The sequence below is a fragment of the Cydia splendana genome, chromosome 9, assembly GCF_910591565.1.
Source record: "Cydia splendana chromosome 9, ilCydSple1.2, whole genome shotgun sequence".
NCBI lineage: Eukaryota > Metazoa > Arthropoda > Insecta > Lepidoptera > Tortricidae > Cydia > Cydia splendana.
In genome coordinates this window covers 6678040-6695422 of record NC_085968.1, presented here as the reverse complement: position 1 = coordinate 6695422, position 17383 = coordinate 6678040, and the positions used below count along the sequence as shown (strand labels likewise).

Below are 17383 nucleotides of genomic sequence, written 5' to 3'. Positions count from 1 at the left end.
ATAAAGCGTGTAGTAGGTACACTACTGGCAATGTGAGCCAAAGTCATCCCAGGCCCAACCTCATTGATACCCGGCCAAAGTGTCCGTTGGATTGATGGATGGGCCAGCTCCATTCAACCATCGCTCTAGGGTGCTTATTTAATACATTATTTAGATACTTTATTAGTGATTTATACTGATAATCTCATGTGTGTATTTACATCAGAAGTTCAATGCAACTTAACACGAATTACATGATAAAACGGTATTATTGCGTAGGTAGGGATTTAAGAAATAAGTTCACCCTATAAATAATAACTTTCCTTTCACAGAGGTTCGCTAAAATTAGCAGTAAAATTATTTGCTAAAATTAGCAGTAAAATACATTGTGTACTCAATTTTCTTTTATATTTCAATAGTTATGAGTTGTCAGAGAAATTGAAAAAATCTTCTATAGATAAAAATATTTTATTATTTTTCGGCCCTGAAAGATTAAATTAACTCTGGCGGAGTGGAAACCGCAATATCACGCCTCCGCCTTGTCACCTCTTGTTCTGCTTTAAGCATTTTGATTGGCTGCTATTTAACTGATCACCAGATTTAGTAAAATTTAATACCAAAAAAATCTATTTTACCACCCTAAAATCATGAATGATCACCAAAATTATAACACCATTTTAATGTGAAATGATTACCAATTTTATTACATTTTACTATCCTTTTAAAGGAAATGACACCAAACTAATCATTATTAACCCAAAAACAGTCAATGATTACCAAATTTCAAACCCCATTTTAATGTGAAATGATAACCAAATTTTTACATCTTGCTATCCTATTAAAGAAAATGACACCAAAATAATCATTGTAAACCCAAAAATAGTAAATGACCACCAAAATTAGAACTCCATTTTAATGTAAAATGATAACCAAATTTTTAAATCTTGCTATCCTATTAAAGCAAATGGCTCCAAAATAATCATTGTAAACGCAAAAATAGTAAATGATCACAAAAATTGTAACCACATTTTAATTAAAAATGTGCAAACATTTAATATATCGTTATCCTATTAAATTAATTAATCCACTTCGTCGCCTTTTTCTAATAGCATTTTATTTTTGTAACAGTCGCAGTTCTAACCTAACCTAACCCACTTTTCTAGTAGCATTTTGTTTCTGTAAGGGTCGCAGTTCAAACCTAACCTAACCCACTTTTCTAGTAGCATTTCTTTTCTGCAAGGGTTTTTTTTTTTTTTTTTTTTTTTTGATGACCCAGGGGGAATCCTTTATGGATCCCACTGGCCCGGGAGAAGCTCAGTGGGTATGTCCGACTTCCACGGACTAAACCCCCTGGGGTGTTCCGCCGCGCGCTTTGTTGGCGGGGTTACGGGAACTCGATTGTAGACCTCCGATACCCCGTCGGCGTTGCTCTTGCGAGCCCATCATTTGGGGCTGCTCTAGCAGCTTACTCCGCTGAAGGCTCCTCGGAACACTTGAGGGCCTTCCAGCTCGAAACCTCTTCAGGCGAGTGATGGAACTCCCGACCCATCACCCGCAGGTTCCCGTTAAGGCGGCATTATCCTTGCTGCGAAGGCTCTTCTCCGCCTACCTGGCCTCCTTCGGCGCTGAGGAAGCGAGTTTGCGTCGTCCTCGCGCGATCGTTCTGCGGTTTCCTTTTGTGTCAGAACGGTGACGCTAAAGGAAGCCACTGCCAACCATGCCTCCTCACTGCTGATCATACGGCGTATTAGCGCCGGCAGTGAGAGGTCTCCTCCCACAGCCGCGGCCAGGGCAGCGCGAGGCTCCGCCCATGCAGGGCATATCTCGCGCATGTGTTGGGCCGTGTCCACGGCTCTTCCATCACAATGGTGGCACACTGTCGTCGGCTCTCTTCCCACCCTCTCACACAGGTACCAGCCGAAGCAGCCGTGCCCCGTCAGGAGCTGTGTGAGGTGGAAGGAGGGTACACCGTGCTTGCGTTCGACCCATTCTTTCAGAACGGGCCGAACAGCGGCCACCAGGTCCCGGCTAGCTCCCGGGATCTCCAAACGCTCCGACCATTTTTCATAGAGCACCTCTCGTGCTTCTTCCCGCCACTTGCGAACTTCTTGAGGGGCGGGCCAGTTTTCCTCCCCCCTTACTGCTAGCACCCGCCAATAGACCGCGGACTGAACCTTGGCTTCAAGGTCCCAAGGCGGGCTCCCGGCTAGCAGGCCGGCTGCTGCGTGCGAGTTATCGCGATACGCTCTAGCCACCCTGAGAGCTATGGCCCTCTGCGGCCGACGCAATAGCGCCGCACTTCGAGTTCTCAGGGTGCCCGCCCATATTGGCGCCCCGTAAAGCGCCATTGAGCGCACCACACTTATGTAAAGCCGCCTGCAGGCTCCCCCTGGTCCGCCTAGATTTGGGAGGACCCGCCCAAGGGCTCCAGCTGCAGCCAGCAATTTCGGAGCCAAGCGCCGGAAATGTTCCTCGAACTTCCATTTACCATCGAGAACGAGTCCTAAGTACTTCATCGTCGACCCGACGGCAATGGAAGTTCCTCCCACGGTAATTTGGGCTCCCTCCGGTGGTTTGTTCCGAGGCCCGTGGAAGACCAGAACCTCGGATTTGTGCAGTGCGACCTCCAGACCTAGCGCCCGAATCCTGTGCACCACGTATGCAACCCCTGCTGTAGCTACATAGGCGGCCTCCCTGTAGGTCCTGCCACGGGCCGATACGAGGGTGTCATCAGCGTAGCAGGTAATGCTGACTCCCCGCAAAGAGGCCCCGCGTAGGACCCAGTCGTATCCAATGTTCCACAGGAGTGGGCCCAGCACCGAGCCCTGTGGAACACCGCACGCCATTTCCCGTCTCCCCCTGCCGTCCTTAGTTGGGAATACCACAACGCGCCCGGCAAAGTAATCCGCCACTGTTTTTTGTAGATAATAGGGCACGTTGTGATATTTGAGTGCCGCTTTTATTGTCTCCCAGGGTAGGGTGTTGAATGCGTTTGAGATGTCCAGTGACACGGACATCACAACCCCACCCTGAGACACCTCCTCCTCGGCGAAATCCCTTACGCGTTCAATCGCGTCCAGTGTCGAGCGCTGCGGACGGAAGCCATATTGGCAGTCGCTCAAGCCCGGCTGCATGCTCCTGACGAGACGAGTTGCGATTATACGCTCAAAGAGCTTGCTCGTCTCGTCGAGCAGCACTATGGGGCGGTAGGCCGACGGCTGATCAGGTGGGCGCCCGTCCTTCCGAAGGAGCACCAATTTGCCCATTTTCCACCTATCAGGGAACCGCCCCTGGGTCAGGCACGCGGTGAAAAGGTCCCTGACTCTTTCCTCCATCTCGCTGAGCGCGATCGCCAAGGCACGCCCAGGTATGCCATCTGGCCCGGGGGCTGTCTTTTTGGAGCGGAGTTTCATGACAGCAACACTCATTTCGACCTCTGTGACTGGCAGAACGTCCCTTACCACGTCTGGTGGTCTTGTGGTGGCTTCCATGGCCGGCGGTACAAACTCGCCCCTCTCTGGAAACAGAGCACTAACGACTCGCTCCAAGAGATCTGGCTGGAGACTGCTGGTTAGTGGGGGAGCCCAGGGTCGGAACTTTTGTCTTACGGCCCGATACGCCCTGCCCCATGGATCCCTGTTGAGCGTTTCCAGCCATTCTTCCCAAGCAGCCTCTTTGGCCTGCGCGATAGCAGTCTGCAGTGTTTTACGAGCGGCCCTATACACTTCGTAAAGAGCATTTTCCTCCTCTTGGACTCGGATGCGCCTTCTTCTACTTCGTGTGTATCGACGGCGCGCAGCCACGCAATCGTTCCGCAGTTGGCGGAGTTCCGGTCGCCACCAGTACACTCGTCGCTTCGGCGAGAAAGGTTTAGCCCTCGGCATCGCTGCGTCGCACACGCGGATCATTGCAGCGCCGAGTTGTTCGGCCTCATGCTCAACCCTTACTTCCGCTGGACCATTACTGTGCCCCCAGGACTCGACTATGGCTGCTTCTTTTGCAAGCTGTCTATCTAGCTTCGTTACATTCCACTTTGGGCTGTCCCCTGCAGCGGGTCGATTTCCCCTTATGGCAGCAGGAAGAGTTACATCAAAACGAATATATCGGTGGTCCGATGCCGTCTCTGCATCGACCACCACCCTCCAGTTTTGAGCACGGCATGCTAAGGCGTTTGACGCAAAAGTTATGTCCACTATGGACTCTCCTTGTGGCCTCACGCACGTGCTTTCCGATCCGGTGTTGAGGACAGCCAGTCCTAGTGATATCGACCACTCTTCCAAGACTTCCCCTTTGACGTCTGTCGCTGGACATCCCCACGCCGTGGATTTGGCATTAAAGTCTCCGGCCACCACCACAGGGATTAGGGATATCTGTCCGACCAGGGTGCCGACATCTGAGATCACCTGCTCGAACTCAGGGAGCGTGAGACTAGGTGGGAAATATACGCCAATGAAAGCGATGCCACCTATAACAGCAAGCACGAACCCTCTCCCTCTCACAACATTCTCAAGGGATCCAGTTGTAGCCGATGCTATAATGGCTACTGTATTGTTTCGGTCTGAGGCCCAGTCGTCCCGGTTGGGGATAAAGTAGGGCTCCGAAACCACAGCCACACCTATTTGCCATTCCGCCATAGCTTGCGCCAAAAGGTCCTGGGCCATGACACAGTGGTTAATATTCACCTGCAGACACTTAAGAGCCATGTTATTGTGTGGTGTCCATGTGTTCCGCCTCGTCCTCTTGGGATTGGTTGGTGGGCCAATCAGAAAGATGTAACTGAGTAGAACCATTTTCGCTCGTTGCTTTACCTATTTTTTTGGCCTTTTGGGGTTTTCCGCCATAGCAACCTTTGCTGCCCAGCGAGTGTGTTGCCGGTTTTCCAGCAGCCTCGCAGATAGCACAATGCGGGTCAGTAGCAGAGCATTCTCTAGCCTTGTGTCTGGGTTGTCCGCAGCGGAAACAAATGCTACTGCGGTCTATACCCCTGTCACATTTCGCACCTACGTGTCCTTCTTCGAGGCAACGGTAGCATCTTAGTGGCCTGGCTTCCAGTAGCACCACCCGCGCTGATACCCATCCCACTTTGAGACGGCCCACTTCAACCACTTTCTTAGCTGCTACTACCGGACAGCTTAGCCAGAGCGACCCACATCCATTATGCTTACGAGACATAACGCCGGACTTGATTGCGTCAACGGCACAACCGCCCTCTGCAGCCAGTGCTTCTACTACCTCTTCCGTGGTTGCGGAGTCGTCCAGTCCAGAAACACGAATATCCGCGCATTTAACAGGCCGCTGAACATGCACGTCGGTGCCGACAACCTCTCGGAGTTTGGCGGCCAGATCATCGGCTGCCTTCTCTGCATTTTCTGTTTCCGGGGGAATTTCCAACATTCGAGCACCCGTTGCCGCGGTTTTGAAGCGCAATTGAGAGATGCCAATTTCCTCCAATTTAATGTTCCCTTTAGCCTTGGCCAGGACCGTCTCGTATTTTACTCCTTTCTCCGCTGCCTCTGGCTTTAGCGTTAGGGTAATAGCAGCAGTTCTAGGCGGCTTGAGCTTGGTTTTCCGCGGGGTCGACTTAGAGGCATTTTTCCGAGCCTTGGTCCCATTGGCCGCCTGGGTTGTCGCCTTTCCTTGGCTTTTTTTGCCCGCTATGGTACTCCATTTTTGTTTCGTGGGCTCCGAACTCGGGCTCGATTAAACGGTAGGTGCCGCAGGTGCCTGTCTGACCGCGGCTGCTTCCTGAGCTGCCAAGCTGGTACGCTTGCCCTTTTTGCTTTTTTGGGCTTTAGTTTGTTTTCCGCCAGTAGAGACCGGAGCAGCGGTCGCAATTGAGTTCGCAGCTGCCTGGGATTGGGCGGTTGATGTGCTAGGCTCTTGGACATCTGGTACGGCGCGAGTAGCTTCCGCTGCTTTTCGGTCGGCTGCTAATGGTGGCCTCAACCGAGGTTCCGGCAGCAGGCGGCACTCTAAGCCTTCTAGTCGGGCATTCAGGATATTGCTGAACTGGTCGCGTGTGGAATGTGAGACCTCTTCAATTAGACGGCGAATGTCAGGCTCAGCCACCGGTGCAGGTTGCCTTCGCAACTCGTCAACCTGTTTTCTTAGTTCGGTTAACTGCCAGGACAGCTGTGCATTTGCTGCCTCTAGCCGACTAACTTCGTCTGTGGCAGTGCGGGACCGAACCTCCGCAAAAGCGGCCCCGATTTTAGCCACAGACGCTTTTAAATCTCTCTGGTATGTGCCTTTTAGGTGGCCAGACGTATTCGTGACATGTAGTATCGTGCTCAAAGCATCTTGTACGTCCTTGTTTAGAGCAGCAAAAGTTTGCTCATCAGGTTGGCTGCCGGGGAGCACCTGACGCGTCATCAGGCGTTCTGCTTGGTCTCGAGCCACTGTTTCCGCTAACGCATTATTAGGGGCGGCTAGATCTTTTTCCGCCTGTAATTGTCTTTTTCGCGCTTTTTCTGCACTGAGTTCCACCTGGGATTTTCTAAAGTCCACGTAATGCCCTGATGTTGGCGGCCGGCCTCTACCCCGTTTTGGTGTTATCTTGGAGGATTTGTTTTGGTTTTTTGGAGTGGCACCTTCACTGAGTGCCCCGACATCACTCTCTGAGCCGGAGGATACGCTGAGCTCATCAGCCGGTCTTTTTTCTCCCTTTCTACGCCAGAACTTGGTATTGAGACCTTCTGCTTTTGATCCCACTGTCTTCATACTGACTTCTGAGGAGTCTGACTCTGAGAGCCGTGTTATTCTGACGGATGACTGCATCTGTGAGGTTCCAGTGTCCTCAGACTGAAAACTAGTGCCCAGTGCTTTTTGGACTTCAACTCCAGAACATTCTCCTCCTTCAATTATCATCTCATGTGACTCTGTCACTTCACTCTCTGAGGGGGCCACTGTAATTGTTGTCCTCGCTCTAGTTTCGGCAACTTTGTCACGGGCCGATCCACGGGTGACCCGACCATTTATGTCTCGCGACGGCGAACCGCCACCCCTCAATCTTAATGTGCTCAAATTACCATTTGAGCGCTCTCCCGCGTTCAAGCAAAGGTCAATGGTGTTGGAGTACGACATCGGGCCGCAGTCCTTCACCTTCCTTTCAACAAAATCCTGATTCCATAATGCATCAGAGTCCGTTTTCATTGCGCCAAGGTTGTGTTCACGAAGACCGGCACCCTGCCGGCCTACGAGGCGATTGTTGCCCACCCCTGCATACGAAGGGCAACCGCCCACCGAAGTGAGCGGACGGGATTCCTCCTTTCGGAGACCCGCCAGGGGACTTTTTTCACAATTCACCTTCATGTTTCCTAATGCGATGACTCCACATCGTCGTCTCTTTTTTCGGGGGTGAGCTCCCCCGCACGCTAGGCACTGGACTCCCTCCAGCCATGCATCCCATCGGCACGATCCGCTCACCTTGGGATTGGGGATTTATTATAGTGGTTGTCTCCACGTACCACTGCTCTCAGTGAGTAGCGCCCCCGGCCCGCTCAGTGCGGGTTACGGGTTGCCCGACGGGAGGCCGAAACCCACCCAGCAGCCACATGCCGTGGCCGCCAGACCCGCCGCGCCGCAAGCCTTGAAGGCTCGCCATCCCACGCCGCCAATGGGCTGCTAGCCCTGAATCGGGCCCCGACAACAAGCGATGCAAACGCACCACCTCCAAGACGGCTGCATCCCCTGACGCCTCAGATTAGCTAAGGCATGTCGGGAGCAGCCAACCAACACAAACACGGCACTAAAGCCAACGCAGGAGAAGACTCGACTGCCATGCCCACACTGTGACTGGTAGTTAGCAGAGGGAGAACAGCTAACGCGCAACTGAACGGCTATCCCCCCCTCCCAGGGTGCACCACGAGGAGGTCTACCAATCCCGCACCCCGCGCAGTTCAAACCTAACCTAACCCACTTTTCTAGTAGCATTTCGTTTCTGTATGGGTCGCAGTTCAAACCTAACCTAACCCACTTTTCTAGTAGCATTTCTTTTCTGTAAGGGTCGCAGTTCAAACCTAACCTAACCCACTTTTCTAGTAGCGTTTCGTATCTGTATGGGTAGCAGTTGAAACTTAACCTAACCTACTTTTCTAGTACCATTTCGTTTCTGTAAGGGTCGCAGTGCTAACCTAACCTAACCCAGTTAACTGACAGCAGCATAACGAAATGCTACTAGAAAAGTAGATTAGGTTAGCTAGGTATGCGGTGCGGGCTACGGGGGGTTGAGCGGGAGGGGCTAGTAATTTTGGCATCAGTTTACTTTATTTGGTAATATGTATAAATTTTTTGGTAATCATAGTGGTTTATTTAGGTGAAAATATCGCATTAATTTGGTCTTCAAGATTTGGTGATCATTAATGATTTTTGGTGATCATTCAATATATTTGGTATTTGAATACAATTTGAAGTGCAGTCGTAATTAAAGTGGTGGTACTTTTGTATTTTTAGGCCTTATTTATTTGGTGTTCAGTAATTTTTTTTGGTAAGCATGATTTTTTTATTTAGGGTACCAAAGTATTTTTTGGTGGTCATTATATTTGTAGCCATTTTGATTGATATAAACCAGAGAAGAATTACAGATAAAGACAGACAATAGTCGCCTTACAAACCTGAGTTTCATATCAACAATAAGGATGGCTTGCTTCGCCAGATCACAAACTACTTTTAGTATACGCAATGTATTGAAACACTCATAGATTAGTCATAGTTTTAAAGTATAAAAGATATACTTAAGGTTAGAACTACATTGCCATGCAAAATTTCATTCTTACTTGTGCCTTTGTTAACCTTGTGGACGCCAATGACCGATATATCCGCACCGCAGGTTCAACGCCAAAGACCGATTAATCGGTCACAGACCACAGAGCAACATAGACCTACGTGGATATGCATAAAGTTCAATTTCAGTTTTGACACTTCGGTGACGTGGCGTCCGAGTGACAGCTTTTGTGTTTGACACGGCGTCGAAAAGGTTAAATAAACCTATTGATATTGATATTATTAATGTACATTCGCTTCGAAAGGCAGAGTGAGTGACGTGTGATTAACGATGCTAATTATTAATTCTGATGCTGTTTCAAATCGAGATTGTTGTTTGGGTATTGATTAACAACGGCTTATCGTATTTGACTTCATTATTGTATTAGTATTATTTGTATACATAATGATATCGTGTAGGCACAGATTAAATAATAGTACTACCGTACAGAAAGGAAACTTCCTACAAAACCGAAGTTTTACAGCGGTTAAGAAGCACTACCACCAGTTTTAACATTGACATATTCACTCACGTTTAAGTAACTTACTTTCTATGCATCTCGCTCGTACTCGCATATTAGTGCAAGCGAGATGTATAGAAAGTAATTTACGTAGACGCGAGTTAATCTGTCAATGTCAAAACTGGTGGTAGCCGTACAGGGGGGCGATTTTTGAAATTCGATCGATCGATTTCGTCACTCGAAAATCGGTGGAAAACGGCAAAATGCTAATTTTTTAAATACGAGCGATAAAAATTTGGAATCGAGTGGTATTGACCACTCGTTTTCAATTCTATTAGTAGAATTTAAATGCCTAGTAGTGGAGATATTATTGAACGAAATACACGAAATCGAGCGGTCGAATTTCAAAAATCGGCCCCCATGGTCGAATCATGCTGTCCCTGTTTAATAAGGACTGTTCAGTTTACTAAGCGGACACTCTTACACTTCTTTTAATCGGCGAATTTAAAATCAATTGACGTACAGCTCATAACAATATAATTAACAATCCCTTATTTATCAATTGCTACATATTTGTTCCCATAATAGTCAAATATTTTTCCCGAAGGACCGAACAAATGTTTTGCGTTGGTTTCCGTTTTTATTATATTTATCTAAATAAAGGGATTCCAGAATTAGAAAAATGTAATTTATACTTTTTTGTGTGTCCGCTTAATAAAATGAACAGTCCTTATATGGCACTATCCCTTCCGGCTATTTAGGGTTGCCAGAATTCAAGCCATTATCTTATCTGTGGTCGTGCACGCAAAGGGACGTGAAGTTGTGTCAACCCTAATAATTGCTAGGAGCAATGCTTAGCCGAACGGAGCCGAGTTTGCCCGAAGTCAGGAGTTTAAGTTTAAATAAATGTTGACTTCATGTTGGATATGATATCAGCATGACACGACTTACACTGCATCTTTTCTAGTCTAGCATATATCGTATCTATGCTAAGTTGAATAAGTCTATCATATAAATAAAAACTGATAACAAAGGTTAAACTAGTGACAGTACATCGTTTGATAATCGCTAAACAAGCTACATTAAATGGTGTAGAGGGTATTTACATAATTGTAATAACTAGCTTGAACTAAATTCAAGAATATTCTAAGTGTATTGATGTAATTACTCTAATGAATTAATGATGGTAACTGATTGGAATAGTTGATTACTTTGAATTCGAATAGTAGGCGACGACTTGTGTGGTTTCAAAAGACCTTAGAGAGACCTCTTGTAATTGTAAATACTATTTTGTCATATCAATGTGATGTGATCGTAGCAGAGAGATAATCCAAGTAGATAACCAAACTAAAGGCCCGATTCGAACTTTAAGACACGTCAAATATTACGTCTAGATACGATATGGTTTAGATATGTCAGTGTCAAAAGTGACGTTTCTTCAAACAAAAACAACACCTTTGACACTGATATAATTATCTAATCCATATCGTATCTAGACGTAATATTTGACGTATCTTAAAGTTCGAATTAGGCCGTAAGGTACTTTTCTCGCCGAAAATATACACTTGCTCTTAAGAGCTCACTGCATAATTATATTTGTGGTCGAGTCGGTCTGATTCTAATCATTTCGAAGATTGAATACAGACTGGTATTAGAAACTATCATACCTAGTGTTTTTTCAAGTTAGGTCATTCATGTTTGTCTAATTTCTACCATACGTAATGTTGTGGTGAGATTAAGTGCCACTGCCTTTTGTAAATTATTAAATACACGATATAGACATATCTAGGGAAGAACGCTATTAACCTTTTAACCGCCATAGAATTTTTTATCGAACGTACTCGTGTCGGCGGCGGTACGAAGTTACACGAAATTTTGTCTTATTTATCAGACCGCGGCGAAATGAGCCCAATTTTGTGTCTTATATATCAGTCTACGGCGGTTAAAAGTAGCGCTCGCGGTAGCGTCCGGGTTTCGTGTACCCGTCTCCGGGGCCCCGTTCTCGTGTTGCACGAAACCGGATTTGTGGCCCGTTCAGAACGGGTAATTAGGGTCCGTGTACCCATGTTACCCTTGTGTCCGGATCCACGGATACAAGGGTCCGGCTCGTTCTCGACGTATAGTGATGATCGGACGCGTTCTTTATAAGAGCTAAGAATAAAAAGTTTATAACGAACAATAACACATTACCAATAACAAGAAAAACGAAAAAAAAAAACAGAACAAGAACAACTAGATCCGGAGCCGAACGCAAATCCGGAGCCGAACGCACTACACGGACACGGACTTTGACGGGTTCGTGTAGTTCGGACGCTTAGCACCGCCGGGGCTAAGAACACGGACGCACGGGTTGGTGTGTAGCACGGATATCGGGAGCCCTAGTTAAAAGGTGGATATCACGGAAAAGCTTAATGTCATCGATTAGCCAAAAGTTGCACTGGTATAGGCTGAATACACGAACACATGAAACGAATAGTTAACACACGAACTGAAAATACCATCGCAGACTTTGGTTCAAACTAAGTTATAAGGGTTCCTCAGTTTCTAACAGAAACCTAAAAATGGCGGCCGGTCGACCTAGTTCCACTGATTTAATATTTAACTAACAAATTCAATTATCCAGCCACCGCAGTTATTAACATTTAATAAGGAGTCAAACTCGCACCAGGCTTCAACTCAAATACTTATAGTACTCTAAGTTTTTAATTAGATACCTACCACAGTCAAATGCACGTTCAAAAACTCGCTAACTGGACTGGACTGGAAAATACGAAAAGCTTAATTTAGGAGACGCGGTGGGTGGTTATAAATCTAGGAATATAATGTTATAAAAGTATTAGGTAGTACATTACGATACAAGTTCGAAAAGTAGGAAATTCGCAACGAGTGATGCTAAATTAAAACCTGACCCTGAATCCTGATTACTGTTACGTCAGACATCTAAGTGATTTCCGGAAAGGAATCTCTTTAATAATCTTTAATACAACAGAGTGTTACCATGCCTCCATTAATTTACTAAAAACGTTTGTTTTCCCAAACAAACATTGTTTCTTAGAATTCAACAAAGTCCTTCCCACCAAATCCAAGAAAAGCTCATAAGTTATTAACTATGTAAGAAACGTTATTTGATATAGATTAAGCGAGTCAAGGAAAATGAAGTAGCACTGTGGAGGTTCTTTGAGATCTTTTACATGAGACGGCGGCCATAATTCCGCCTTAGAGGTATTCCGAGATTTCTCTTTACTTTCCTGGTGTTTGTTTCCATAAGGTAACATTTTGTAGATAATTTAAATGGTTATTAATTTTCCTCTTTGAAAAGTGGCGTAACTAAACCAAGATACAAAATACTCACAATCACCTTATAAAACAAAGTCTCCCGCCGCGTCTGTATGTTTGTGTGTTTGTATGTTCTCGATAAACTCAAAAACTACTGAACAGATTTTCATGCGGTTTTCACCTATCATTATAGTGATTCTTAAGGAAGGTTTAGGTGTATAATTTGTTAACCCGTGCGAAACCGGGGCGGGTCGCTAGTTTAAATGACAGCTGAGTCATGGCACGTAGGAAAAATACGTTACGCCTGTATTTTCGCATATTTACTTAAAGTTCGTCTCCGCCTCGTACCGCAACGCAACAACTCGTTTTCCCCTCGGGAACGGTTTATTTTTCTGGCACAAAAACTGTGCTTACTCAGACTCTTATCTGCATATGCCAAATTCAAACAGCTGGGTCGATCTCGAGGCAGCCAAGTGTAAATTCTATGGAACTCATTATACGGAAGCAAGATAAACAAAGTCCTGGGAGTCATGTAAGAGCTTTAGATTTGTAAGAATACTTATAATACACGTTATAAACTGCCTGGCTATCGATTTAGTTAGGTTGAATATTGTTCGGGAAATTTAATAATACCATTCGACATTTGTAATATTGAACGTGTTATGCTATTTCAGTGAGTCTCAGTGCAAAAAATGGTTGTCTGTAAAGTCGGTTCACGGACGATAATTTTGCGTGATAACGTCATAAGAAAACATTACCATCACATTACGTAACGTTACCATGGAGATCTGTCCACAACATCACCATGGAGATCTGTCCACAACGTGACACTTTTTCGTGCATGCTACCGGTGTTCATCGATTTATAAGACGTTATCACGTCGAAAGTACTGAGGTTGACTGAACAAATACGAACGTTTCCGAGAAAATATGATGGCGAAGGATTATGCACTACCTATACTTATCTGTAATTTCTCGGTAGGTACTAAATGATGTGCCGTTGTTACTTTTACATCCCGGAAAAAGTACCAGTACCTACCTACAATCTTCTTTCGTTGTCGGATAAAGTGCTATTACCTATTAAATGTCATTATAAAATGTTTTACTTCTTCGCAGAGTAGTAGTAGTAGTAGTAGTAGTAGTAGTAGTAGTAGTAGTAATCACTTTATTGTACACAACACAGGTTTACAAAAATAAATTACAGTAATGGAAGTACAAAGGCGAACTTATCCATATAAGGCAGGGGTCTCCAAACTTTTTTACCTGAGGGCCATATTGCGCCTCAGAATTTTCGCGCGGGCCACTGTCGGCGCCGAGGGGGGGAGGGGGTGTATCTGGTTGCTGCTGTTAGGGCTGAACATCTGGAGCCTGGCTCCCGCGGGCCGGATTGGAACGCTGTCGGCGGGCCGGATTGGAACGCTTCGCGGGCTGGATTTGGCCCGCGGGCCGGGGTTTGGAGAGCCCTGCTATAAGGGATCTCTTCCAGCTAACCTTCGATTAGATGAGAGGAAAACTCCAGCTAGGTCAGATAGACAAACTTAAGGGATGTACAGTAATATTTAGAAAAAGCAGTAGCAGCGGCAGTAGTCGTGGTCATTGAGGTTGTTGTCCTGCGTTTTTTATTTATTTACAAAGTTTTTACTCACGTGTAGCATTCCACAAGATGCTGCTTTCGAAGATGCTAGTAGCTGACTTTTTGTTTGATAATACATATTATACCTATGGCTGGGCTTTAAAAACTGTTGTTAATTTAGTTTATAATTGATACTGGTCGAAATTATGGAATGCACTTGCTGTTCGCACCGAAGATTCCTTCAAAATTGCCTTGACTCCTGCCCGAAAATTAAAATCTATGTTTTATATCCATAAAAATGTTGTCTTCAGGTGTCCGAGGCCTCCACAACCTCGAGATGAACGTGCCAACGGCTGTGCTGGTGGGTGAAACCGTGACCTTGGAATGCAGCTGGCAGCTGGAGGACGAAGAGGCGCTGTACAGCGTGAAATGGTATCGCGGGAGAGAAGAGTTCTACCGATACATTCCTAAGGAGCTACCACACACGAGAGTGTTTCCTTTGCCGGGGATTGAAGTTGACGTAAGTATGAAAACGAGCAAAAAATTTAATATTGTCTTCGGTTACCGCGATGGCGCGATAGTTACTCATGAAATAAAACTATTGAAACGGATTAAATATATCGCGTACCTATATTGAATTCATACTACATCCCGACGTTTCGAACCCTTTACAGCGTTCGTGGTCAACGGGTGACTGAGGAAAAACTACACTGTGCTAACCTACCCACTTACAAAATAATGAACCATCATAAACTATAAATTTTAAGGTCAGTTACACATGCAAAATTGGTTCATAAGACTAGTTCCCAGTCACCCGTTGACAAAAACGCTGTAAAGGGATGTAGTATGAATTCAATATACGCGATATACTTAAACCGTTTCAATAGTTTTATTTCATGAGCAAAAAATAAAATTAGTATTCTTGCATAATAATTTCATGTTACTTCAATTCAATGATACTTTCAGAGTATGTTACACTCGTAATTAGGTAATCGATACTTCAGTTATATTTAAGGAGGTATCGGTTTTTCAAGGATGTTTTCATTATTGGCTTGACTAATAATTTACATTAGGTATGTAACATTATTGAAGAATACTTAAATTGTCTGTTGACAATGAAATCAACTTGATCATCAATTCATCACTGAAAGGCTGAACTAAAATTGTAGTACACTATAACACTACGTAAGCAAATTAATTTATATTGAAAGTATCCAAATTAGGTAGGTACTATACTAATATCATAGATTCATTAGGGAAAATTTCGAAGCCAGCTTGCAGTAGCCACAGACAGTACATTTACTGCCATCTTTCGACAGACGATTAAAACTGACGATCAAAGTCAAATGGCGTTCTAACACTTTTATGTTCTGACGAAAGATGGCAGTAAATTTACAGTGGCTACATAATTTACTTTGACAATCCGTCTCTATACACTCTATTCTCTTTGCTGTGCATGAAAATAAATTGTCATGTGTGTACCTACACTTTGCATGGCATCCGGCATTTGAAAAGTGTTGCTACGATCAATCCCTACTTATATATTATCTAATCAATTTATTCTGTGTTTTTAAATAATTTGTTTTTTCACTTCACTGTTGTGTGAATTTTTGTTGTGTGAGTTTTACTAATTATTTGGCTTAATATTTTATGAGTACTTATAGGTACCTGCACCGGAAAAAGCTATATCTAATACTATTCTCTTCGAATTCGTTTTAGTCATCAATAAGTCATTATTAAGCGCCAGGTGCAAAACGAGTGTGGTAACATTAACTAGTGCTTTCTCCTTAGAGTCTGGCTACTGAAATATTACACAAAGTTTTGGCGGGAAATTCAAAAAATCTTGAGCTGGTCACACTTTGTGTATAAGAATTATATAGTTTTGATACTAGAAAATATTTTAGATTTTCTGTGCACACGTAAGCCAGCGCACATAGTTTTTACCACTATGTAAAGTACAGTTAACGACAAACACACACGTTTACGTTCCAATGTTTTGATTTTATTGATATTTTCCAGAACTTCTAGTTTATCAGTTTCTTTAAACACACTTGTTCTGTTTATGAGATTCAGGTAGTAATTAATACATTCACGTACTTAATCAAAGTTATAGGCAAATGTTAGAACTAGTACTTAAAGTATCAAAATATATAGAGCACCAACCTACTAAATTGTTTACGACTTGTAAACATTGCAGTTTTTCGTTATACCACGCTTCACGTCGACTTCGCACATCGTCGTAATTATTTACGAGCTTAAATAGTAGTTGCAGACCTCACTCGGTATAATCATTATTAATATTATTTAAAATAAACCCCTAATAAACCGCAAACAATTTGAATGAATGACATAAATTGACAACTGACTTTTAGCTTTTTTTTTAATCATAGACAATTGGTGATACAACAAGGAAATATCTGTCAACAATATTTGGCTAGCCAGACTCTACCATTAGGTACGCTTCACATGCATAACAGCCGTAATAGTGAAATGTTTACCGTAGCACAGTAAATCCCAAATTCAGACTGGTTAGGGTAGTTCGCTTTCCATACAAAAAACAATTGCGTTATATTAAGCAATTACACATTATAACTACATAAATATGTGCGCATCTATCTACTTTCGAATGTTTATTTGCTCTAAATTGATAGTAAAACTTTGTTTTATACAGAAATCACGCAAAAAAAGTTTTTTTTTTATCAATGCAATACCGTTATGCCGACGATATGGTTTTGTTGAGCGCATCGGCTTGTGGTTTGCGAAAACTTTTAAGTATATGTGAGACCTACGCCATCCAACATGGGCTAAAATACAATGTAGGTAAAACACAATACATGGTGTTTGAACCTACTGGTTATCGGATACCCAAGGTACCTCCCCTCAACCTAAACGGTAGTTCACTGGAAAGGGTGAGGACCTTTAAATATTTAGGCCATATTGTCTCCTCAGACTTAAAAGACAACATGGATATCGAGCGTGAACGGAGAGCCCTGTCGGTGAGGGCAAACATGATTGCGCGTAAGTTTGCGCGCTGTACTAGGGAGGTGAAATTAACTCTCTTTAGAGCATATTGCACTTCCCTCTATACGTGCAGCTTATGGACATACTACACGCAGCGGGCCTATGGGGCTCTCCGGGTCCAATTTAACAACGCGTTCCGGGTCCTGGTGGGGCTGCCCCGCTTCTGTAGCGCATCAGGGATGTTTGCTGAAGCACGCATAGATTGCTTTTATACGACTATGCGCAAGCGATGCACATCCCTGGTGCGCCGGGTGCGGGCCAGCCCCAACCCTATCCTGCGTTTGATAGCCGAGAGGTTTGACTGCCCATATATG

General features: G+C 44.6%; 1 protein-coding gene across 1 annotated transcript in view; it reads left to right on the top strand.

The window, feature by feature from the left end:
• LOC134793458 (uncharacterized) overlaps positions 1–17383 on the top strand; it is a 74584-nt gene that overhangs the window by 21656 nt on the left and 35545 nt on the right. The window contains exon 2 of the mRNA XM_063765034.1: positions 14360–14568. Within this exon, the coding sequence (XP_063621104.1) occupies positions 14360–14568 (209 nt within the window). The remainder of the gene's footprint in view (positions 1–14359; positions 14569–17383) is intronic.